The sequence below is a fragment of the Pantherophis guttatus genome, chromosome 1, assembly GCF_059756535.1.
Source record: "Pantherophis guttatus breed Tessera chromosome 1, ASM5975653v1, whole genome shotgun sequence".
NCBI classification, from domain to species: Eukaryota; Metazoa; Chordata; class Lepidosauria; order Squamata; family Colubridae; genus Pantherophis; species Pantherophis guttatus.
Genome location: NC_142063.1, coordinates 17,670,067 through 17,695,919, shown reverse-complemented (window position 1 = coordinate 17,695,919; position 25,853 = coordinate 17,670,067). Strand labels below are relative to the sequence as shown.

Sequence of the window (25,853 nt, the reverse complement as noted above, 5' to 3'; positions counted from 1 at the left end):
TTGTGTTTTAAAATTTGGTATTTTAATTATCTGTAATGCCCCCAACAAGATTGCATCAGCTGTCCAGACACAGCAAGCAATACCTCCCCCATGCGTTCTGTTCTCCTCGGTTGGTTATTTAAAATATTTCTACATCCTCAACGCTTTTCTTAAATAGCATCTGAGCACCTTAAAAGATCATACAAGTCAAGAAAGGTACTAGGCCTACTCTCTTCCCTGAGGTTCTTAAACAACAAGGTTGCTGTTTTGAAAAAAGCCATTGAGAGATAGCCAGATAAGAGTTTCTTTGGGCTTAGCCAGACTTGCCTCCGTGAAATGGGTAATTTACCCATTCCTATCTTTTCAAATTGCTATTTCTGTTCAGATCTTCTCTACGTAATTCCCAGGGAAAAGTCCTTCTCGGCCATGGAGACGACCCTTCCACCATCCAGAGCGATCTGTAAAATCGACAACAAAAAGCTACATTTAGAGTAGAAGAGCCACGGTGGCACAGTGGTTAGAGTGCAGTACTGCAGGCTACTTCTGCTGACTGCTGGCTGCCTGCAGTTTGGCAATTCGAATCTCACCAGGCTCAAGGTTGACTCAGCCTTCCATCCTTCCGAGGTGGCTAAAATGAGGATCCAGATTGTTGGGGGCAAGAGGCTGACTCTGTAAACCACTTAGAGAGGCTGTAAAAGCACTGTGAAGTGGTATATAAGTCTTAAATGCTATTGCTATTTCTTGAAGTTGAGCATCTGTGGAAGACTTGCGATCTTGAAAAGAAATGTCCTGTTCTTTAAAAATCTCTCGAGCTATGACTTTCAGATTTTTGGAGGAAACTTTTATACAGGTAGCCCTCGACTTACAACCGTTCATTTAGTGACCATTCAAAGTTACAATGGAACTGAAAAAAGTGATTTATACATACTTATACGCATTCACAACTAATGGAGCAATCCCCAGGGTCACATGCTCAAAATTTGGTGGCTTAGCAACCGGGCATGTATAGCCGTCCTCGACCTATGACCACAATTGAGCCCAAAATTTATGTTGCCAAGTGAGAAATTTGTTAAGTGAGTTTTTGGCCCATTTTACGTCTTTTCTTGTCACATTTGTTAAGTGAATCTCTGCAGTTGTTAAAGATGGTTGTTAAGTGAATCTGGCTTCCCCACTGACTTTGCTTGTCAGAAGGTTGCAAAAGGGGATCACATGACCTGGGACACTGCGACCGTCATAAAATAAGAACCAGTTGTCAAGCATCCGAATGTAAATAATGTGACCATGTGGATGATGCAATGGCGATAAAGTGTGAAAAACGATCGTAAGTCCCTTTTTTCAGTGCCGTTGTTACTTCGAACAGTCACTAAATGAACTGTTGTAAATCGGGGACTACCTGCATTTACAATAGTTGGAGCAGCCTGAAATCATGTGATCACCATCTGCAACCTTCCCAACTGGCTTCTTGACAAGCAAAGTCAATGGGGGAATTGGATTCGCTTAGCAACCATGGGGTTCGCTTAATAACTGCAGTGATTTGCTTAATATCTGTGGCAATTTTTTTTTCATAAAATGGACTACAACTCATTTAACATAAATGTGTTGCTTAACAACATAAATTTTGGTCTCAATTGTGATTGTAAATCAAGAACTACCTGTAGTTAAAATGTTTCTATCAATGCTTGTGTACATGTGCAGGCAAATTACTGTATGTAACCTAGACAGATAAATCCCACAAAAGAATGTTGTGCCTCTGCACAATTTTTACCCCTCCACAAATCTATGCAGACATATTCACCCCACTAACTTTGCAAATAAAAGGTAAAGTTCCCCCTGTCCAGTTGTGTCTGATTCTGTGGGGCGGTGTTCATCTCTGTTTCTAAGCCTAGGGAGAACCAGTGTTGTCCGTAGAAACTTCTGTGGTCATGTGGCCAGCATGGCTATACGCCCATGTGCACAGAGCACTCTGCACTCAAATGGTACCTATTTATCTACTTGCATTTGCATGCTTTTAAACTGGTAGGTTGGCAGGAGCTGAGGCAAGTAATGGGAGCTCACCAGGGGTGAAATGCTTCCGGTTCAGACCGGATTGCCTGATCCGGTAGCGATGGCAGCGGGTGGTTCGGAGAACCCGTAGCAAAAATCCCTGCCCCCCTCCCACCATGCCCAGCTGAGCTGCAGGATCATCAGAGGCTTTTTCTTTTTTTACTTTTAAAAGCATTTTTTCTACAACCTCTTCCGACGAAAAAATGCTTTTAAAAGTAAAAAAAAAAAAGCCTCTGATGATCGCGCGGCTCAGCTGGGATAGTCAGAGGCTTTTCAAAGCATTTTTTTCTGCAACTTCTTGGCCGAAGAGGTGGTAAAAAAAATGCTTTGAAAAGTCTCTGACGATCCAAGCTGAGTTGCCTGATGGCAGAGAGGCATTTTTAAAAAAGCTTCTCTGACGATCCCAGCTGAGTTGCCTGATCGGCAGAGGCTTTTCAAAGCATTAGAAAAAATGCTTTGAAAAGTTAAAAAAAAAAACAAATTTTACATTTCACCCCTGGAGCTCACCCCGTCTCGTGGTGCTTGGGTCTTGAACCCGGGCTATCTGATTTCCAGCTGACAAATTGAGCATCTTTAACCGCTGAGCCATCGTGCCCCAATAACTTTGCAAATACTAACCATTCTCATTTTAAGCTTAAAAGCATGTTTAGTCCTGGATTCCCACTTATGATATTTCCCAGCCGCAAGTGTGGGGATTTCCATTCCCCTGCTCACAAAAAACGATTGGTTAGATACGACAACTGGACCAGAGCGAAGTCCCCTTACCTTCCATCAAGAGATCTATGACATCGCCCACATTGAAACTCAGTTCGTCCACATCTTGGCTAAGATACCGGTACAAAGCCCGACAACGCGGTCCCGAAATCTTGGGTTGTGGTTTGGGTCTTCCTGCAGCAGGAGGTGGCCTTTGGCTAATGCTTCTTTTCCTTTGTGTCCTGATACATTGGAGAGAAAAGTGAACAAGTTACCCAACATCTCATCCAAGCTTAGTTCGTGTATTGCTCTGTCTCAGACCAGCAAGGTTGGATCACAAATATTTTGGAGTTCAGATACAACAACCACACCAGTGTGACTATTTTAAGGCTTTTGGGAGTCCTTGATGCTCTCTGAGCTTGGTTGTTTGCTTGCAAACGTTTCATCACCTGACTAGCTAACATCATCAATACACTAATGCTATTATCTAATTGGATAATGAAACATCTGCAAGCAAACACCCAAGCACAGAGAGCACCAATTATTCCCTAGTTCAACCCTGAGCTACATTCTATTAGTATTTTAAGGGTTTTTCCCCCCAAGATAGTCCTTGTCTTACAACAGTTCACTTAATGACCATTTGAAGTTACAACCGCACTGAAAAAAGTGACTTATGATAATTTTTCACACTTATGACCTTTGGAGCATCCACATGGTTACATGATTTACATTCGGATGCTTGTCAATTTATGACGGTTGCAGTGTCCCGGAATCATGGGATCCCCTTTTTTTGACCTTCTGACAAGCAACGTCAATGGGGAAGCCAGATTCACTTAACAACCATGCTACTAATTTAGGAACTGCAGTGATTCACTTAACAAATGTGGTGAGAAAAGTCCTAAAACGGGGCAAAACTCACTTAACAAATTTATGTCACAAAACAACATAAATTTTTGGGCTTAATTGTGGTCGTAAATTGAGGACTACCTGTACGAGAAAACAACATAATAAAACAATGTAAGGCAGCAATATAAGCAGAGGTGGGTGTCACATACTGTAACAAGGAAAATTCTCAGGGATGACTCTCACCCTGGTCATCACTTCTTTACCCTACTACCGTCGGGAAGGAGATATAGAAGTATAGCCAGCCGCACAAACAGGTTGAAGAACAGTTTTTATCTGTGGGCTGTCAGACTCCTGAATGAGAAATAACATCATAACTACGTAGTATGATGGACTGCAGGGCCGGCTCAATGTGTAACATGTTCACACTGGTGCAATAGGACTGGGCGTTTTGTTAATATGATTTATTGGATTAGGGGTTTTCTGTCTTCACTGTGAGTTGTATGGTGTTGGTGGGGGGGTACACTGAGTGAGCTCAAGCAATCTCATTGTACATATATTGTGCACTGACAATAAAGATTTGAATTGAACCGGTTCGCCCAGAACCGAAAACGTGAGTGCGTGTGGCATTGAAAAAACGGTGATTATATAGGACGGGATAGCGCCAGGGCGGGTATGCAGGCCCAGCCACTGTTTGGAACTACCGGTTCGCCTGAACTGGTCCGAACTGGCAGCAGCCCACCTCTGAATATAAGGATATTCAAGAATACTGGTAGCACTTCGGTGGGAAGGTAACAGTGTTCTGTGTGTCCCAGCATACAGTCATGCTTGCCACATGACCACGGAAGCATCTTTGGACAATGCTGGCTCCTTTGGCTAGGAAACAGAGGTCTATGACAATTCGCTGCAACCAACTGAACCATGGCCATCTTACCACGGCCAACTTGCAACAGCCAATTTGCTGCAGGACAACTCACCATGGCCAACTCACCATGGCTAACTTGCCACGGCCAATTTGCTGCATGACAACTTGCCATGGCCAACTTGCCACAGGACAACTCCCTGCGGGACAAGGATTACACTAATATCAAAGAAGTAGTGGAATAGAATCATTAAAGAAAGGATGCAAGAGGAGGGGCAGAATGAAATGCGAATGGCAAAAATTAAAATTTTTTTTTAAAATTTACTTTAAATAATTGAATACGATTGTTAAATTGTCTCGCAGCAAGCTGTCGCACCGTGAGTTGGCCGTGGCGAGTTGTCCCATTCCGAGGAAACGGAGATGAGCAGCCGCCCTTTAGAGTCGGACACCACTGGACAGAGGAAATCTTTAGGTTTTAAAAAAATAAAGTAGTACATACCCAGCCATGCCCTGGTCGGGGACACTGAGGAACTCCATGTTTTGATCTTGGGGTACCCTGGCCTTTGGCCGCCGTACCATATTTTGTTTCGGAAGTGCCGTGGCGGGGGGACCTGATCCAGGCCTTTGGGGAGCGTAGTAGGTGTGCTCCTGTTGCCTGGTGTTGTAAGGAAGTTGAGCGGCTCCATTCCTGCAGATAATTGATTGATTTCCTCCTAGAAGTGGTACAGACAGGAGTCTTATTAAACCATCCACTTTTTACATACTAGTTATTCGGCAGATAAGCTCCCTTGCTCCTCATTTAGACTCTGTAGGAGATCTGGGATTTTTTTTGTGTGTGAAATGTGCTTTTATAGGGGAGTTAATTCTTAAAAGTTTTAGAGGTCTCTCAAATTCTGAGAGAGCCTGAGACCATGCAGGCTTAAAATTTTGAAAATATATAGTTCACCATATCTGGTGAATTTTAGCTGCTAAACTCTCTAAATCAGTGCTTCTCAAAAGTTGGGAACTTTAAGATACGGGGACTTCAATTTCCAGAATTCCCCAGCCAAGAAGAGAATTCTGGGAGTTGAAGTCCATACATCTTTAAAGGTGCCAATTTTAAAATCTGCAAGCTTCTCTGTGATACATATACCGGGGCCAAATCCACCTAGGGTTAGAGTTAGGTCTCCATGAATTTGGAGAGCAAAATGGACATTGCCAATGGATTTATAGCACTTTATTATGGTTAGGAGGATGCTGACTTTTTGAGCCTGCCTTATCTATGTTTCTTAGTAAAATATATGAGAAAATCCCCTTGGGGAACAAATATACCTAGGGATAGGATTATCTTCAGAGGTGGGCTGCTGGGGGTTCGGGAGAACCTCTAGCTAAGATTCTATGCAGTTTGGAGAACCCCCAAATCCCACTCCTGGCTGGCCCCGCCCACCCTGCCCCTCCCAGGACTCCCCACGCGGCCCATTTTGGATGCAGGTAAGTGTAGGGTGCACACGGAGGCTCGGGGAGGGTGAAAAACGGGCCTACTGGAAGTTTGGGAAGGCCTCCAGGGGGCCTCCGGAGCCTGGGGAGGCCGTTTTTGCCCTCTCGGAGGCTCGAGGAAAGCCTCCGGAGCCCAGGGAAGGCAAAAACACCCCCCACACACACACATTATAGTGCAGGAGGCCGACTAGGCCACGCCCACCATGGCCACCCCCACCCAGCAACCGGGCAGAGAACCCCTTGCTAAAATTTTTGAAGCCCACTCCTGGTTATCTTTCAATGAATTTAGAGAGCAAAATTCGCCAACCAATTTGTAGTGTGTCGGTATGCTTAGAAGGGTGCTGATTTTTCAATCCCACCTTATCTATGTTTCCTGGTAAAACACATGGGGAAAAAAATCCCATTTGGCTGTAAATCCACTTAGAGTTAGTGTTAGGTCACTATGAATTCGGAGAGAAAAATGGAAATCTCCAACAGATTTTACCCTTTTTTGTGGTGCTTCTTAAGCAAATCACTATTATAGTTTAGTGAATCTGCAGTCATTAATATTTTTTTTTGCCAAAATGTGGAAGTAAATAGTGGTTTTTGGCAAAAACATCGTAAATCACAGTAATACGACCACAGGGCAAACAGGCATAAATGCAGGCCAGTGCTTGGCTGGCCAGTTGCCAAGTACCTGAACTGCAGTCATGTGATTGTGAGGGACAGCTGTCAGAACATCAGCATCCGGTTGTAAGTATCTTTTGAGGGGGAGTCTATCATAACTTCGGTTGCCAAACAGCTGGTTGTAAATTGAAGACAACTGTCTAAATCTCTTGATGGTTCTGCTAGCATATTTTGTATTTCTTCCTCAATACTCTCGGCATTCCTCTATGCCCAGCTGTTTGCTAATGTTTAGGATAAAGGGTGAAACACCTGCTCCCCCAATAAAGTAAATTCAATTGTATGTATACCTCCATCACTTTTCCAGTTCTGAGAGGGGCTGAGAGCATAGCCATGACATCACAAGAAGACCAGGGCTGGATGTTTCAGCTTCTATTATTTGTTCTTGGCATAACTCAGTTTGTTTATTTGCTTGTTTTCCTACTTTAATAATAGCTGTAGGAGATGACCAGGCTGAGTTTTCTTGTTTGCTTGTTTTCCTACTTTAATAATAGCTGTAGGAGATGACCAGGCTGAGACTGAGGGAGGAGTCAAACATGTCATCGGTCATGAGTCCCTTCATGCCCACAAGAGATCTATAAATCCAGCCCATCTTGAATTCCTTCCACTCTTATCTCCCGCTAATTTCCCTTGGCCGTTAGTAGTTCAGATTCTTGTAGAGAGCTTAAGCTTGCAATAAATATACCCATTTGAACTGTCTGGATCTCCTGATTTTCCTGGCACTTGACAACAGCTTCAGACACCTTTTTTTATTTATTTATTTTCAACAACAACAAAAAGGAAGCCTACTACCCTAAGTCAGCGATTTGTTTCTGCATATTAGTGAGGTCACGTCGGGTACTCCAGGGGTCACTGCAAAGAGGCTTGTTTGGCTGCAGGTTTTCCATTCCTGGCTAGACCACATTTCCATTCATTCCTCAGATAGGTTCTTAAATGTTCTCCTTCTCTCCTTTGTAACTCTCTCACAATAGTCTTGGAAGCTGAGCACAGTTTTCCTACCTCTTGGAATTGGCGGAGCAGCTCGGGACATTGGTGGATGCTTGGTAGGATGCCCTCTGCCTTGCTGGATTCCTTTCTTGGTTGGCTCTACAGGATGAGAAAAAACATGAAGGAAGAAAGGGTTGAAGGTGGACATTCTCTGATGGCATCTTTTACCTGCTGCTAAGCTTTGAGTGCCCAAACAAATACCGCCTCTGCAGAAGCACAGCTTTCTCTATGGGCAACCAGTGATTTGAGGCCAACAGTTGAAAAAAAAGTTACTTTCAGCTACTTTACGTATACAGATAGTCCCCGACTTACAGCCACAACTGGCACCAGAATTTCTGTGGCTGAGCAAAGTGGTGGTTAAGTGAGTCACACTCAATTGTGTGATCTTTCCTGCCACAGTTGTTAAGGGAATCCCTGCAAAAGTGGTGGGTTGCTCCCGGTTCTGTCCGGTTCTATAGAACCGGTAGTAAAACCGGTGGGAGACCCTGCCCACTGCCACGACGTCATCATGGGAGATCTGCGCATGCGCAGAAGCGTGCGCACTCCCATTGCAAACTGGTAGTAAAGGTAAGTAGAACCCACCCCTGCCCTGCAATTGTTAAGTAAATCTGGCAATTCCCCATTGCCTTTGTTTGTTGGAAGCTGGATGCCAGGTTGGTCACAAGTGTTGATCACATGACCGCAGGGCGCTGCAACGGTAATCAAAACATGTTGTTAGCCAAGTGTACAAATTTTGACCATGTGATCCTGGGTATGTTGCAGTTGTAAATACAAAAACTGATCATTAAGTCACTTTTTTGTAACTGTCACTTTTTTGTAGCTGTCATTAACTTCGAATGGTTGTTAAACGAGTGGACTACCTGTACCTCTAAAGACATACATGACCATAGGGCGCTAGACTATTTATGAGACCATCTATCTGCAATTATTTCTGCTCACAACAGAACTAACAAGGAGAACACACTCCCCTTCATTACACAATTTCAACTTTTCTGGATTTAGTGTACAATAGTTATCTGGATTGTTGGTTTAATTGTATTGTTTGAATATTTGTACTCTTCCCCAGAAGCAACTTCCCTCTGAGGTGGGAACACACCTTTGAAACCTCAGCCTCTCTCACCTCACCTTCTCCTAGGAGACGGGTGTCAAACTCTCTTTCGTTGAGGGCCGCATCAGGGTTGTGTTTGACTTCGGAGGCCGGGGGGGGGGCAGGCGTGGCTAGATGTGTGTGGCCATGGTGGACGCGGCCATGGTGGGCATGACACAGGACTCATGTGAGGGGCACCTGTGGTGGCCAAGTGCTAAGGCAGGACTTCCCTGAGATCCTCCCTCCCTCTCATTATAATCTCCTTCCTTCCTTCCTTCCTTCCTTCCTTCCTTCCTTCCTTCCTTCCTTCCTTCCTTCCTTCTTCCTTCCTTCCTTCCTTCCTTCCTTCCTTCCTTCCTTCCTTCCTTCCTTCCTTCCTTCTGTCAGGTTTCAGTGTTGTCTCAAAATAAATTGCATTTCCAAACAAATAGTCTTTGATTAAATCTTTCATTTATTAAGCACGACAATCTGTCCCCGATTATATCGTAGCCAACACTGACTTCCTGACCCCAAATCTTCCTTTCTGTTCCCCAATTCTCTGCGTCTCATTGGCCATCTTCCAAATCACTCTCCCCATATCTACTACTTCAGCTCCCAGGAATGTCCCCCCTCCCATCCCATCTCCTAGGGGATATTATCTTCAGGAAAAATAAGTAGGTGAAAAGTCAAGCGTCCTCTTGCCAGCTGCCCCCTCTTCTCCTCCTTATGTCAGTACTGGAACAAATGTAGTTTGGAGTGCTGACACCTTCCTTCCTTCCTTCCTTCCTTCCTTCCTTCCTTCCTTCCTTCCTTCCTTCCTTCCTTCCCTCCCTCTTCATTCTCCTTCTTCCTTCCCCTCTTTCCTTATTTTTCCTTCCTTGCTCTCTTCCCATTTTTCCTTCTTTTTCTTTGTCTTTCCTCTTTCCCTTTCTCCTTTCCTTTGCATGCTCAAATGCAAAAGGGGAAACATTTCTCCTTTTGTTTTGTTTTGAGTTTGTTTTGCAAGCCTTCTGCCAGCGAAAACGGAGCTTGGGAGGGCTGTGCACCCCCCCCCCCCGCGGCACTGCGGGCTGGTCCTTTACTGTTTCTAGGGTGGCCCAGTGGGCCAGATTTAAGCACCCCACGGGCCAGATCCGGCCCACGAGCCTTAAGTTTGACACCCCCGTCCTAGGAGAAGTCAAACCAAGGCATTATTGATGCTGGAAGAGTGTCAGAAAAGATTCAGCTGACCAGGTTCCTTCAACCTCTGAATTGGCCCCCTCTCAGACAAGACCCATATGTCTGACACTTACTGGAATTTTTAGGCAGCCCACTCCCAATGCTGACACAAAGATTTTTGCCGGATGATTTGAGAAAAGCCACGTTGCCTGGGCCATTCATAAAAGTCACTGTCCGGGTACCGCCTCCGCCCCAGCCTTCCTTCTTCACACGGAATTGTAGTCTGAAATGAAGAAAGAAAAAGACAATCCAGATTACAACACTTAAGGTTTGCTGTGGTCTTAAAATGGGTTGGGGCAACCTCTAGCCTCAAATTCTAGTTCTAATCCTATATTTGGGCGCTGACTCAGCTGCCTTTGGTGATTTCATCCAGGAGAGCCAAAATGGACCAGAGCACCATTTTGCCCATCGGCAGGACGAGCTTCGAGGACAGCAAAAAAGAATGACTTGATTACGCAAATCAGAATTGAGCCACTGTCACTGAAGATGGCGGGGGCCAAAAAAACAAGCTTTAAAAGGAGATTACACAAATTTATGCATGAGTTAGCCATAAATCCAACTATGGTGGCGCAGTGGTTAGAGTGCAGTACTGCAGGCTACTTTTGCTGTTCACCGGCTGCCAGCAGTTTGGCAGATCGAATCTCACCAGGCTCAAGGTTGACTCAGCCTTCCATCCTTCCGAGGTGGGTAAAATGAGGAGCCAGATTGTTGGGGACAAATATGCTGATTCTGTAAACCGCTTAGAGAGGGCTGTAAAGTGGGGGTGAAATGTAAAATTTATTACTACCGGTTCTGTGGGCGTGGCTTGGTATGTGTGGGGGTAATGTGACTGGGTGGGCGTGGCCAACTTTTTTTTTTTTTTACTTTTCAAAGCATTTTTTCTAATACTTTGACAAGCCCCTGCCTATCAGGCAACTCAACTGGGATCATCAGAGACTTTTCAAAGCATTTTTTTATCACCTCTTTGGCCAAGAGGTTGCAGAAAAAAATGCTTTGAAAAGCCTCTGATGATCCCAGCTGAGCTGAACGATCATCAGAGACTTTTTTTTTACTTTTAAAATCATTTTTTCAGCCGAAGAGGTTGTAGAAAAAATGCTTAAAAAAAAAAAGCCTCTGATGATCGTGCGGCTTAGCTGGGCATGGGGGGGGGGCGCAGGGATTTTTGCTACCAGTTCTCCGAACCACCCACCGCCATTGCTACGGGATCGGGCGAAATTTCTACTGTTTCAAAATTTCTACTGTTAAACAAGACAGTTGTTAAGTGTGTTTTGCCCCATTTTACGGGACTGTTAAGTGAATCACTGCAGTTGTCAAATTAGTAACATGGTTGTTAAGTGAATCTGGCTCCCCCATTGACTTTGCTTGTCAGAAATGTCAGAGTATGAATATTCAAAGGCTGGAATAGATCAGCCAATGAATAGGCATAGCAACTAAGTCAGCCAATGGGGACTTTGGATAGACATGGTAACAGGTCAGCCAATGGGGACTGTTTAGAAAGAGAAACTGAAGAAGTCTGGGCGTGGCTTAACCCTGCAGCTTTAAGCTCTGAGCTCTGAAGCTGCAAACAAGTCTGAACTAGTCTAGTCTGCCTCTCTGAACTGATCTGAAACTGAAGAACCACTCTTGGTATTGTATATATTACTTCATGTGTTATTATGTATATAAAGAAGTTAATGAATCCTGCTGAATCAGTTTACCTGTGTGTGCTTTCTGGCTTTGATTTTTGCAACAAACTCTGACCAGAAAGTTGCAAGAGGGGATCCCATAACCCCCAGGACACTGCAACCCTCATAAATACATGCCAGTTGGCAACAATTGGAGGAAATGATATTTGAAATGATGGGGAAAGCAATAATATTGAGACCAGAAACTATATTACTGTTGATAATTAAGGAAATAGAACCACCAAAATATGAGAAAGAATTGATTAGAATTATGATTATAATGGGTAGAATTATAATAGCCAGATATTGGAAATTAGATGTGAATTTTAGAATAGAAGAACGGTATTGTGAAATCTGGAAATTAGCTTTAAACGATAAAATGACATGTGATATTAAAATTAGAAATGGTGACTATAAAGAAGATATTTTCTGGAAAATTTGGAAACCATTCGTGGACTATGCGCTGGGAAAATTGGATGCTTCGGTACCTGTTCCCCGAGAACGTGGATTTTGGTGATCATGAGGATATATCCGAAGAACCAAATCTTCCTTTCTTATGTATAGCACAGGGTGAAGTATTGTATATGTTGTTTGTAATGTTAATAATTAAATAAATAAATAAATAAATAAATGCCAGTTGCCAAGCCTTCAAATTTTGAATGTATGACCATGGGGTTGTTGCAACAGGCGTAAGTCTGGAAAATGGTCATATATGTCTCTTTTTTTCAGTGCCGTTTCAACTTTGAGTGAACAAATGGTTGTAAGTTGATGATTACCTATCTGTGTGAGAGAAAGAAGGTGCAGACAGCTGCTTCCTAATAAGTCACAGAGTAAATTGTAGAGGCAGGTTGTGTAGTCCGCCGTCTGGCAAGACTTTTTCTATAGGTATAAAAATAATAAAGAGCTCGGCTTGGAAGAATAACCACATGCCATTCTTGGTTTTGAGCCTGACACTTATTCTTACTTCCAATCTCAGTTGCTAAGATTACTATAGTTTTCAGCAGAACCTGAAGACCAATGAATCTGTAGCTAAGAGAATGGCAGAAAAAGCAGTGGTGAAATTCACATTTTTTTACTACCGGTTCTGTGGGCGTGGCTTGGTGGGCGTGGCTTGGTGGGCGTGGCAGGGGAAGGATACTGCAAAATCTCCATTCCCACCCCACTCCAGGGGAAGGATACTGCAAAATCTCCATTCCCACCCCACTCTGGGGCCAGCCAGAGGTGGTATTTGCCGGTTCTCCGAACTACTCAAAATTTCCGCTACCGGTTCTCCAGAATCTGTCAGAACCTGCTGGATTTCCCCCCTTGAGAAAAAAAAAAGGGGGGGAACTACCAAGCACACTTCCTGCTCACGGTTGCTGTGGGAAACGGCAATGACTGAGAAGCTGAGGGAGGTTTTAAATTCTTTCGCATTGTCGAGGCAGGAGCTGCTTTTGCTCTGAGTGGCCCTTGGCTAATAAAAGAGGTTTCCAAGCCAACCCTCTTGGTCTGCTCACGTGTCACTGAAATGGAGCTGGAGTTTTCCTCGGGTGGCTTCTTCGTAGCGTTTGCACAGCAAGCTAATGACTTCTGTCTTGAAGATGGATTCCAGGAGTGTATCTGCCTCGGCTTCGTGCAGGATGAAGAAATCATCCTGTTTCGTGCTGGGGAGAAAAGAGTCAGGAGGTGGGTGGTGGAAAAGGAAGGGATGTCAGTTCTCTGGAAAGAAGGACAGATGCCTCGGAGCCCCCGGGAATCCCAAATAATGCTCGTGCCAAAGAGGGACATCAGCCAGGGTGGTTTGGCTTGCAAGGACCAGCTGTTGTGGCCGGCCAGCAGAGCTGATGGCAGACTCAGTCAATGATGAGGTTGGGGAGGAACATGGGCCAGTCCTGGAGTCTGGGGAAGGCTCTGATGAGCGCTCTGCATCGGAGGCAGAGATGGGGCCAGGGCTGTCCGACAGTTATCAGCTGCCTTTGGAGTCGGATATCAGTGCAGCAGAAGAACAGCTGAAGCCTGTTCCCAGTGTGCGCATGCGGAGAGCTGCCAGGAGAAGGGAACAGCTCAGGAACAAGGGCCGACTCAGGAGTAAAGGCACAAGTGGACAGTGAATGGGGTTTCTCTAACAGAAGCCACATGATGTTGTGGCCTTGCTGCCTTTTACAGGATGGGAACGCAGCTCACCTGAGGGACACTCGGTTGACTCTTTGGACCTCCAGTTTCTTCTTCAGCACCTCCCGGATCTGGCCTTTCTCAGGCCCCTTTTTCACCTTCTCTCGGCCAATCAGATACAGGTGTTTGGGTGTTAAGATTAAGTCCCGCTTGATGGACTGTGCAGATGAAAAATAAGAGGCAAAAGTCTTATAGCTGGTAATCTGCTCAAAAAATTCCTTTGTTGTTTGTTTTTTTCAGAAAAAATATAAAATACCAAATTTCAGAAAAAATATAAAATACAAAGAACCAGAAAAAATAGTTTCAAGGGAAAAAGAGGGAAAGCAAGGAAAAAGCAAAATTAGGAGGTAAGACAAGAAGGAAAAAGGAAAGTACAGGTAGTCCTTGACTTAAAACCATTTGTTTAGTGACACTTTGAAGTCCAGTGGCACTAAAAAAATTGACTTATGATGTCAATTCGCACTTGTGACGGTTGCAGTCATGATCAAAATTTTGGACGTTTATGTTGCACTGTTCCCAGGGTCATATGATCACCATTTGTAACCTTCCCCTCTGGCTTCCGACAAGCAAAGTCAATGGGGGAAGCCAGGTTCATTTAATGGCTGCATGATTCGCTTAATAACTGTAGTGATTTACTTAACAACTGTGGCAAAAAAGGTCATCAAATGGGGCAGAACTCACTTAACAACTGCCTTGCTTAAATGGAAATTTGAGGCTCAATTGCGCTCATAAGCTGAGAACTACCAGTATAGAAAAAAAACCTTCAGTACTGATAGAATCATAAAATATTCCGTGTTTCCCCTAAAATAAGACCCTGTCCTATATTTTTTTTGAACCCCGAATAAGCGCTTGGCCTTATTTTCGGGGAGGTCTTATTATTTTGGGGCGTGTGGAACAAGATGGGGCTCTTCTTACCATCTTACCTGATTTCCAGCTCTGTGTTTAAATATTTTTTTGGGGGGGTTATTTTCAGGGGGAGGCTTATTTTAGCGCATGCGCTCAAAAGCCCGATTGGGCTTATTATCAGGGGATGTCTTATTTTCAGGGAAATAGGGTAATAATCATTTGAACTCGAGTAAACCATACTGTCAGTCTGCCCGTCTTCCCTTCCCTTCAAGCTTGCTGCCAGCAGCCATGGAAACAGGAGGGGGGAATAATGCGTATTTGGGAGGGGCAGGAGGTGTGAGATGAATTTCTGAGAAGCGATGGATTATTTAACATCTTCAAGGCCAACCGTCCTGGGATAGGCATGCACAAAGGAGGATTGGTGCACCTGGACTGGAGATGTTCCCAAAACATCTTCCTGGCAGATGATTGGACTCTGGTTGCCTGGCTACTGGGAGGTGGGCTCTAGGGTTATTTTCAATTTGTCATTTTGCGTGAGTTTACTTCAGTTCTTGCCTGGGCTTTTGCTGCGATCAGTTCTTTCCTAGTAAAAGTACTTTTTCTCTGACTCTATGGAGAAGTTTTCTTTCCTAGGGAATTGATCGGGGGCAGCCCTGACACATACCCATAAAAAATGTTTGTGAAGCTGTTTCAACATTTTGAAACTCTTGACAAAGGCCAAGAATTCTTCCAGGTTTTGGAAAAAGATTTTTTGGTTCTTCACCTCGTGGTGGAAGATCAACTCCATCTTACCTTAAACCGCCTGTCGTACTTGGTGACTGAATCGGCAAAATCGATTCTCTCTCTTCTGCCCAAAAACTGGCTCAGTTCTGGTTTATCTTCCATGCCCAGATAATCACCCACGAAATTCCGATTGATGCTGTTTCGTCGTCTCTCTTTGAAGTTGTACAGGATATCGGATGCTTCATGAAGAAGGGATAACAGGGGAAGAGCAAATAGTGAAGTGCAGTAGACATGGGTGTTTCTGTAGAGATGGGTACGACTGATAATAATGCTATTGATTATTAACACGAGGGAGATGTGCAATTCAAAGATGTGAAAAGTAAATAAATATTTGTTATAAATCAATTTGAATCTCACTTGCACTTACTATCCAATATAGAAGATAGAATCATAGGGCTGGAAGCAGTGGTGGGTTGCCCCTGGTTTGGACCGGTTCGCAAGAACCGGTAGTAAAACTGGCGGGAGGCTCAGCCTACTGGCCTGGACGTCATCATAAGTGATCTGCGCATGCGAACCGGTAGTAAAGGTAAGTAGAACCCTGGCTGGAAGGGACTTGGAGGTCTTCTATCCAGTGGCCCCCAACCTTTGGGGCCTCAGGGACCGGTTTTGTGGAGAGAGGTTTGTCCATGGACTGGTGGGGGCGTGGTTTTGTATGCTGCCTGCATCCCATGTTCGCACGGGCCTTGCTTGTTTGCACGGACCGGTTTTGGCTCGGTTTCTGGCATGCCATGGACTGGTATCGGTCCACAGGCTGGGAGTTGGGTACCTCTGTTCTAGTCCAACCCCTTGCTCAAGAGACCTTATACCAAGGGTCTCAAACTGAAGCCCCGGGGTGCTTAGATCTGGCCCATGTGGCCGCCCTGGAAACAGCAGAGGACTGGCCCAGGATGCCCCTGCCAGTGAAAATGGAATTTCGGAGGGCCATGTGCGGCCTTCCCGATCTTCATTTTCACTGGCAGAGGGTTGCAGGAGGCCGTCGCAGCCAAAAACGGAGATCGGGAGTCAATTTTTGCTGGCACAGCGCTTGCGCCGCCACAGGCATCCCCGACATGAGTGACGTCAAACTGGTCATGCCCCCTCCCCGCCCCCCTGAGGTCAAACACAACTCTGATGCGGCCGTCAATGAAATTGAGTTTGACACCCCTCTCTTATACCATCCTTGTCAAATGGGTGTCCAGTCTATTTTTGAAAATCTCCAATGATGGAACTGTCAGCACTCCAAACTACATTCGTTCCAGTGCTGACATAAGGAGGAGAAGAGGGGGCAGCTGGCAAGAGGACGCTTGACTTTTCACCTACTTATTTTCCCTGAAGATAATATCCCCTAGGAGATGAGATGGGAGTGGGGACATTCCTGGGAGCTGAAGTAGTAGATATGGGGAGAGTGATTTGGAAGATGGCCAATGAGATGCAGAGAATTGGGGAACGGAAAGGGAAGGTTTGGGGTCAGGAAGTCAGTGTTGGCTACGACATAATCGGGGACAGATTGTCGTGCTTAATAAATGAAAGATTTCACCAAAGATTATTCGTTTGGAAATGCAATTTATTTGAGACGACATCGAAACCTGACAGGAACACTGTTGAAAATCTCTCCTCACTTCTAGGTTGGGATCTCTATTTTTCAAGCTTCCACTCACTTCTTCTTGTCCTGCTCTCTGGTGCCTTAGAGAATAAGTCAAACCACTCTTCTCTGTGACAGCCCCTCAACTATTGGAAGACAGTTATCATGTCCCCCTAATCCAGGGGTCCCCAATCTTGGCAACTTTAAGACTTGTAGACTTCAACTCTGCAAAGCTGGCTGAGGAATTCTGGGAGTTGAAATCCACAAGTTTTAAGGTTGCCAAGATTGGAGACCCCTGCCCTAATCCTTCTCTTCCATAGGCTAGCTAGACGTACCTAACTCCCTCAATTGTTCATCATACTATTTAGCCTCCAGTCCCCCTAATCATCTTTGTTGCTCTTCTCTGCCCCTGGATGGGTTCTACTTACCTTTACTACCAATTTGCAACGGGGCCATGCACATGCGTGCACTTCTATGCATGCGCAGAAGCTTCCTGATGATGTCGGGATCGGTAGGCGGAGCCTCCCACCGGTTTTACTACCGGTTCTAGCGAACCGGTCCGAACCGGGGGCAAAACACCACTGCTCTGCACCCTTTCTAGAGATTCAGCATCTTTTTTGTAATATGGTGATCAGAACTGGACACAGTATTCCAGGTGTGGCCTCAACTAGTGGGGTACCATCATGTCCTGAGAACTAGGACCCCCTCCTACCTTCTTCTCGCATCTGCTCATACTTTCTGATGGCGATGTGACGGCGCCACGCTTTCTGGATGATCCGGGCGTACCCATCAAACTTTCGTTCCCGCATCTCCTCTAGGAGGAAGAGCTGGCAGCAAAAAGAGAGGGGGGAAAAATCAAAGGAAGGCAGGAGGAAGAGAAGGGGGGAAAAAACTAGCATTTATGCTTTTTAAAAACTCCTATCAGCCCTATCAGGAAAGCTAGACCAAGAACACGACTCCACAGGAAGGCTAAAACTACTTTTATTGAAATAGCTATGATAACAGAATCTTGCAACCTGGATTGTGCTATCCTGTCCCTTCATATCTGAATTAGAGAGGTGACCCTTTCCAAATATTATTTGCCTGTTGTGGACTGAAAATATGAGGGGTCCTTGGTGCTCTCTGAGCTTGGTTGATATGAGCCACAGTGACGCAGTGGTTAGGGTGCAATACTGCAGGCTACTTGGTGGTGGTAGAGCCTTGGTGGTGCAGCAGACTAAAGTGCTGTTAAGTAACACCAGCTGCCTGCAATTACTGCAAGTTCAAATCTCACCAGGCTCAAGGTTGACTCAGCCTTCCATCCTTCCGAGGTAGGTAAAATGAGGACCCGGATTGTGGGGGCAATAAGCTGACTTTGTATAAAAAAGAACACCGCTTGGGGGGGGGCCGAAAGCCCTACTAAGCAGGTATATATAAAAGTATGAAGGCTATTGCTTAACGCATTGTAAGCCTCCCTGAGTCTCCGGAGAAGGGCGGCATATAAATTGAACCAATAAATAAATAAATAAAATACTTCTGTTGCCTGCCGGCTGCCTGCAAGAGCCTTGGTAGTACAGTGGTCTAAAGCACCCTGTTATTAACACCAGCTGCCTGCAATTACTGCAGGTTTGAATCTCACCAGGCTCAAGGTTGACTCAGCCTTCCATCCTTTCTAAGGTAGGTAAATTGAGGACCCAGTTGTGGGGGCAATAAGCTGACTTTGTATAAATATACAAAAGGATGAAGGCTATTGCTTAGCGCATTGTAAGCCGCTCTGAGTCTCCGGAGAAGGGCGGCATATAAATCAAATAAAAAAATAAAAATAAAAAAATTGGCAGTTCAAATCTCACCAGGCTGAAGGTTGACTCAGCCTTCCATCCTTCTGAGGTGGGTAAAATGAGGACCTACCACGCATATTGACCCCAATTGTTGGGGGCAATATGCTGACTCTGTAAACCGCTTAAAGAGGGCTATAAAGCACTGTAAAGCGGTATATAAGTCTAAGTGCTATTGCTATTGTTCTATTGCATACATTTTATTACCTAAACTAGGTAACATCATCCGTGCTGAGCTACAGATGCAGATAGTCCTTGACTTAAAATAGTTCATTTAGTGATCGTTCGAAGTTACAACGTCACTGAAAAAACGACTTATGACCGTTTATCACACTTCTGACTGTTGCAGCATCCCCATGGTCACATGATCAAAATTTAAAATCCTTGGCAGCCGGTTCATATTTATGACGGTTGCAGTGTCCTGGGGTCATGTGACCCCCCCCTTTTGCGTTCTTCTGACAAGCAAAGTCAATGGGGAAGCCAGACTCTCTTAACAGCCGTGTTACTAACGTAATGACTCCAGTGATTCGCTTAACAACTGTGGCAAGAAAGGTCGTAAAATGGGGCAAAATTCATTTAACAACAGTCTCACTTAGCAACAGAAATTTTGGGCTCAATTGTGGTCGTAAGTTGAGGACTACCTGTATTCAACAACCCTGAATACAAATATTCTCCTTTTATCGGTACTTATGCTTTTCCCCTTGTCACTTTAGTAATGAACCTTGCATATATCCATCAAGGTTTCCTTCCTTACCCTCAACCTTGTAATTCAGTTTATAGATTATATTTTTTACATGAAATCAACAATAGAAAAGGACTCCGTTTTTCAAAAGAGCTAAGGTTGCCTCGCTTACCGACTCTGGATTCTTGACGAAAATCTTTGTGCGGCCCATCTGGTACTGATCCACATCCATGTTGACGGACCTCAACAAGTGCTGGACTCCTTGGCGTTCCTCTCCTCGCCACCTTGGCCAAGTTTCTGAGGTCAGGATGGCATACCTTAAGAAAGGAAGCACATGTATATCAGGGGTGAAATGCTCCCGGTTCAGACCGGATCATCCGATCCGGTAGCGATGGCGGTGGGTGGTTCGGAGAACCGGTAGGAAAGATCCCTGCGCCCCCCCCCCCACCATGCCCAGCTGAGCCGCACGATCATCAGAGGCTTTTTTTTTTTTTTACTTTTAAAAGCATTTTTTCTACAACCTCTTCCAACGAAAAAATGCTTTTAAAAGTAAAAAAAAAAAGCCTCTGATGATCGCGCGGCTCATCTGGGATCGTCAGAGGCTTTTTAAAGCATTTTTTTCTGCAACCTCTTGGCCGAAGAGGTGGTAAAAAAAAACGCTTTGAAAAGTCTCTGACGATCCCAGCTGAGTTGCATGATCGGCAGAGGCTTTTCAAAGCATTAGAAAAAATGCTTTGAAAAGTTAAAAAAAAAAAAAGTTGGCCACGCCCACCCAGTCACATTAACCCCCCCAAGCCATGCCCACAGAACCGGTACTAACAAATTTTACATTTCACCCCTGATGCATATGCTCAGATAATAACCTGAAAGTGATGCTAACATTCAAGGAGTCCATGACTATAAATGTAACCTGTTTTCTTCAGGGTCAGGAGAGTCCATTTAGTGTGTGGGATGAGTGCAGATATGATGCTGGAAAAATGCTGTTCCTTTTATACTCCATTCCACTTCCTCTCTTTCAGAAAATAATCTAGTTTTCTTCTCTTGTTTTCCCCCAACTCAAGGATTTAAGAATGTCAGAACTAGTGGAAACCTCAATTCCTGGCCATTGACAAGTCAATGCTCCATCATCCATTCTTGGCCATTGACCAAAGTCAAAGTTCCATAATCCATTCCTGCCATTCACAACAATCATTATCTGGAGGGAAGATGGGAATGACTTAGAAGATCCTGGAGAGTTGAAGAATTTGAATTGATGAATTAGTCCCTTTTTCCTCCCATCTAAACCTGGCCAAAAGGTTGACTATCCACACATTCTACCCTACAGGGATTAGCTCAATCATAGTAAGACTGAATAACTCTTGGTTTTAGGGCCTCCTGCAGGGGTGAAATCCAGCAGGTTCTAACAGGTTCTGGAGAACCGGTAGTGGAAATTTTGAGTAGTTCGGAGAACCAGCAAATACCACCTCTGGCTGGCCCTGAAGTGGGATGGGAATGGAGATTTTGCAATATCCTTCCCCCAGAAGTGGGGAGGGAATGGGGATTTTGCAGTATCCTTCACCTGGAGTGGGGTGGGCATGCAGATTTTGCAGTATCCTTCCCCTGCCATGCCCACCAAGCCACATCATTCCCACCAAGCCACGCCCACAGAACCGGTAGTAAAAAATTTTTGAATTTCACCACTGGCCTCCTGCATCCAGTTATTTTCCCCCTTTAGTTCTGGATAGGGTTGTGCTATTCCAGACAAAACTGGTGCATAATTTAGGGGTCCTCCTAGACTCACAGCTCCTGTTGAAGGAGCAGGTGGCAGCTGTGGGCAGGATCACTTCTGCCCAACTTCATCCTTCTTCATCCCAACTTCATCCTGTGTGCCAGTCACTTCTTAAAGCAGAAGGCACTAATCATGGTCACTCATACTTTGATCACCTCCTAAGTGGATTACTGCAATATGTTGCTTTGGAGAATAAGCTGACCCTGTCTTCTTTGTAGCAGCCCTTTAGTTATTGGAATCTCATCTCTAGCCTACTTAGCCTGGCCTATCTATTCATAATATCATCTATTGTCCCTCTCCCTCTCTTTCTCTCTCCTCTCTCTCTCTCTCTCTCTCTCTCTCATCTATCTATCTATCTATCTATCTATCTATCTATCTATCTATCATCTATCTATCATCTATCAATCTATCTATCTATCATCTATCTATCTATCTATCTATCTATCTATCTATCTATCTATCTATCATCTATCTATCATCTATCAATCTATCTATCTATCATCTATCTATCTATCTATCTATCTATCTATCTATCTATCTATCATCTATCTATCATCTATCAATCTATCTATCTATCATCTATCTATCTATCTATCTATCTATCTATCTATCTATCATCTATCTATCATCTATCAATCTATCTATCTATCATCTATCTATCTATCTATCTATCTATCTATCTATCTATCTATCTATCATCTATCTATCATCTATCTATCATCTATCTATCTGTCTGTCTATCTATCTATCTATCTATCTATCATCTATCTATCATCTATCTATCATCTATCTATCTGTCTGTCTATCTATCTATCTATCTATCTATCTATCTATCTATCTATCTATCATCTATCTTTCATATGTCTGTCTGTCTGTCTGTCTGTCTGTCTGATAACAACAATCTAACGTCTTACCTTTGCAGGAATTTATGAAAGATTCTGCGATATGCAAATCCAGCTCGGCGGACTCGGATATTCTCCTTCAGTCCCAGGTATTCCACTTGGTGCTTCACCCTGCAAGATGTATGTGTAACATAGCAGGGGGATGTCAAGGACATTAATTTTATGAAAACTGCTAATGAGGGAAGACGTCTTAGAAATGGGAGAGGCCAGGACAATTAGCAAGTACAGGTAATCTTCAACTTACAACCATTTGTTTAGCAACTGTTCAAAGTTACAATAGCACTGAAAAAAACTGATGAACAATTGATCCTCACCCAGGGGTGAAATGCTCCCGGTTCGGACTGGATCGCCCGATCCGGTAGCGATGGTGGCAGGTGGTTTGGAGAACCGGTAGCAAAAATCCCTGCCCCCCCGCCATGCCCAGCTGAGCCGTGTGATCATCAGAGGCTTTTTTTTTTACTTTTAAAAGCATTTTTTCTTCGGCTGAAAAAATGCTTTTAAAACGAAACAAAAGCCTCTGATGATCAGGCAACTCAGCTTGGATCGTCAGAGCCTTTTAAAAGCATTTTTTTTACAACCTCTTCGGCCGAAGAAATTGTAGAAAAAATGGTTTTAAAAGTTAAAAAAAAAAAAAAGTTGGCCACGCCCACTCAGTCACATTACCCTCCCACCAAGCCACGCCCACAGAACTGGTAGTAACAAATTTTACATTTCACCACTGCCCTCACCGTTATGACCATCGCAGTATCCCTATGGTCACGTGATCAAAATTTGGGTGCTGAGCAACGCTAATGAATTTACGAGTGCCGCATCCTGGGGTCATGTGACCGCCATTTGTGACCTTCCCATCTGGTTTCTGACGAGCAAAGTCAATGGGGGAAGACCGATTCGCTTAAGGAACGATTGCACGATTTACTTGACAACTGTAGTGTTTTGCTTAACACCTGTGGCAAAAAAAGTTGTGCAAAATCAGGTGTGGTTCACTTAACGATGTTTCTCAGCATCAGAAATGCTGGTCTCAGTTGTGGTCATAAGTCAAGGACTACCTGTCACAGGATCGATTAATATCTTAAATGCATTTTAAGATTAAGTTTTGCTTTTGGTTTGTGGTTTTGATATGGAGATTTGCGCACTCCTTCGCTCTTACCTACTCTCTTCCCAGTCTCGTGATCTCTTCGTCTCGTTGGGCTTAATGCAACGGATGTAATGGGGTGTACACTTCATCAGTGTTTTCACAAGATCATTGGCTTGTTTCTGGGGAGAGTCAAGATCCTTGGTGTTACCCAATCTGTTCCACCACATTTTGTTTCAGATCACCAAAAATAAAGTACTTTCCAAAGAACAAAGGGCCTTCCAGAATTCTCCTTGTCAAATCTTCTCACTGAAGTTTGAAATTTTCTTGAGAACTGCTATTGCCTTGAGATGTAATGGTTGTATTAGGATTCCTGTCTATTACTTTATTTATTTACATACTTGTTTTTATCCTGCCTTTTTGTTTTTATCAATTACCAAGGCAGCTAACATACTCCTAATTTCCCCACAACAACAACTCTGCAAAGTAGGTTAGATTAAGGAGGAGTGATTGGCCCAAAATCACCCAGCTGGCTTTCATATCTAAGGCAGGACTAGACCTCACAGTCTCCCAGTTCCTAGCCTAATGCTTTAACCACTAGACCTGTTCATTGACAAACCACAGAGATTGCTTTTATTGCCCTTAATTGCTTCCTAGCATCAGTTGATGGGGAACAATTTTTTTTTAAAATAGCTCTAATCCAATGGAAATGTACCTTAATTTTGGATCCAGCTGTAGTGGGACGTCCTTTTTTGTCTGCATCAAGTTTTTCTGGGAAAAGCATCCGGATGAAAGCACTAAGAAAGGGGAAAGAAAGTAAGAAAGAATTAGAATTTTGGAAATAGACATGTAAAAACAAACCACTGATGCAGACTGTGATTGTATTTGAGGTGGTATTCCCCTGTATCTAAGGGGCACAAAGAGATAAATTCTCCCCTGCATTATATGCGGGACTGACTCTGAATAAGTTAGTCTACTATGGATGGGATGGAATGGAATGGAATGGAATGGAATGGAATGGAATGGAATAGAATAGAATGGAATAGAATGGAATAGAATAGAATAGAATAGAATAGAATAGAATAGAATAGAATAGAATAGAATAGAATACCGAATTTTTTATTGGCCAAGTGTGATTAGACACACAAGGAATTTGTTTCCGGTGCGTAAGCTCTCAATGTACATACAACAATAGTGATAAGCAACAAAGTTACCGTATTTTTCAGAGTATAAGACGCACCTACCTTTTTTGGTGAGGAAAAGAAGAAAAAGAAATCTCTCTCTGCCTCTGGGCAATTTTGCCTCCTTGCAGCAAACAGCAAACAGCCTGCTTTACTTTCGTTTTCGTTTTCAGCATAGCTTGATTAGCACAAGGAAAAAAAATCTGCTCCAGCAATTTACCTCTTTGCAGCAAGCAGCAGAGCCCTGCGCAAAACAGCTGAGAGCAAATCTGCTGAGAGTCGGGAGGCCGATCCAATCAACTTGTGCTAATTAGGTTGTGCTGAAGCTGAAAGGAGCTGTTTTTTCTTGCTATTTGCTTGCAAGGAGGTAACTGATGCGAGGCAGAGGCCAAAGGGTGGGGGCCAGTGGGTGGGTGGGGCTACATTTGGTGTATAAGACACACCCAAATTTTCACCTCCTTTTAGGGGGCGAAAAGGTGCGTCTTATACTCCGAAAAATACGGTATAATCATAAGAAGATAACAGGGAAGATGAGAATAATGATGGTAATAATGCCTTTTTAGATAGTTTGACAGCGTTGTGGAAATTAGTTGTTTAGCAAAGTGATGGCATGGGGGAAAAACTGTCCTTGTGTCTAGTTGTTCTGATGTGCAGTGCCCTATAGCGTATAAATATAGCCATATATTTATCGAAGGTCCTCTTAATAAGAGCAAGAGAGGTCTTGTTGCCTCTTGTTGCTTTCTGAGGGCTGAAAGAACATTGTACCACAAACCCCATCACTTTAGCCTTATAGGTGTGACTTTGCTTATGGTACATATTAGTACATGCACAGAAAAAGAGGCGGATATTGTAAGATTTATGCTTTTCAACGCTGGTTGTATTTTATTCTGTTCCCATTTGTTTTTGATTGTTAGCTGCCCAGGGTCATGTATATGAGATGGGCAGCCATATACATTTACTGAATAAATAAATAAATTGGGATACCCTAATAGACTGCTTTTGCCAATCTAACCAACACCTCCTCTTCCCAGAAATACTGCTAGTTATATATATGTATGTATGTATGTACTGTATTTCCCCGAAAATAAGACCCTATCTTATATTTTTTTGAACCCCAAAATAAGTGCTTGGTCTTATTTTCAGGGATGTCTTACTATTTTGGGGCACATGGAGCAAGATGGGGCTCCTCTTGTCATTTCACCTGATTTCCAGTTCTGCGTTTAAATATTTTCGGGGAACAGGATATGTATGTATCTACCCTGTTTCCCTGAAAACAAGACATCCCCTGATAATAAGCCCAATCGGGCTTTTGAGCGCATGTGCTAAAATCAGCCTCTCCCCGAAAATAAGCCCTCCCCGAAAATATTTAAACGCAGAGCTGGAAATCAGGTAAGACGGCAAGAGGACCCCATCTTGCTCCACGCACCCCAAAATAATAAGACCTTCCCGAAAATAAGGCCAAGCGCTTATTTCAGGGTTCAAAAAAATATAAGACAGGGTCTTATTTTCAGGGAAACAGGGTATGTATGTATGTATGTATGTATGTATGTATGTAGTCATGTTCATGTAGTGTATATTGGAGATGGTGACCCTTTGAGA

The 25,853-nt window shown here is 43.9% G+C and overlaps 1 protein-coding gene across 1 annotated transcript in view; it reads right to left on the bottom strand.

The window, feature by feature from the left end:
• The window catches only part of MYO1F (myosin IF), an 85,383-nt gene continuing 59,530 nt past the window's right edge, over window positions 1-25,853 (bottom strand). Inside the window, exons 16-28 of the mRNA XM_034437755.3 lie at window positions 23,789-23,870; window positions 23,149-23,255; window positions 22,014-22,112; window positions 19,504-19,648; window positions 17,548-17,662; window positions 15,284-15,453; window positions 13,658-13,803; window positions 12,991-13,137; window positions 9,905-10,053; window positions 7,559-7,645; window positions 4,920-5,133; window positions 2,788-2,957; window positions 1-437 (exon numbers count right to left, since the gene is read on the bottom strand). Of these exons, the coding sequence (XP_034293646.2) occupies window positions 361-437; window positions 2,788-2,957; window positions 4,920-5,133; window positions 7,559-7,645; window positions 9,905-10,053; window positions 12,991-13,137; window positions 13,658-13,803; window positions 15,284-15,453; window positions 17,548-17,662; window positions 19,504-19,648; window positions 22,014-22,112; window positions 23,149-23,255; window positions 23,789-23,870 (1,708 nt within the window). The 3' untranslated portion in view covers window positions 1-360. The remainder of the gene's footprint in view (window positions 438-2,787; window positions 2,958-4,919; window positions 5,134-7,558; window positions 7,646-9,904; window positions 10,054-12,990; window positions 13,138-13,657; window positions 13,804-15,283; window positions 15,454-17,547; window positions 17,663-19,503; window positions 19,649-22,013; window positions 22,113-23,148; window positions 23,256-23,788; window positions 23,871-25,853) is intronic.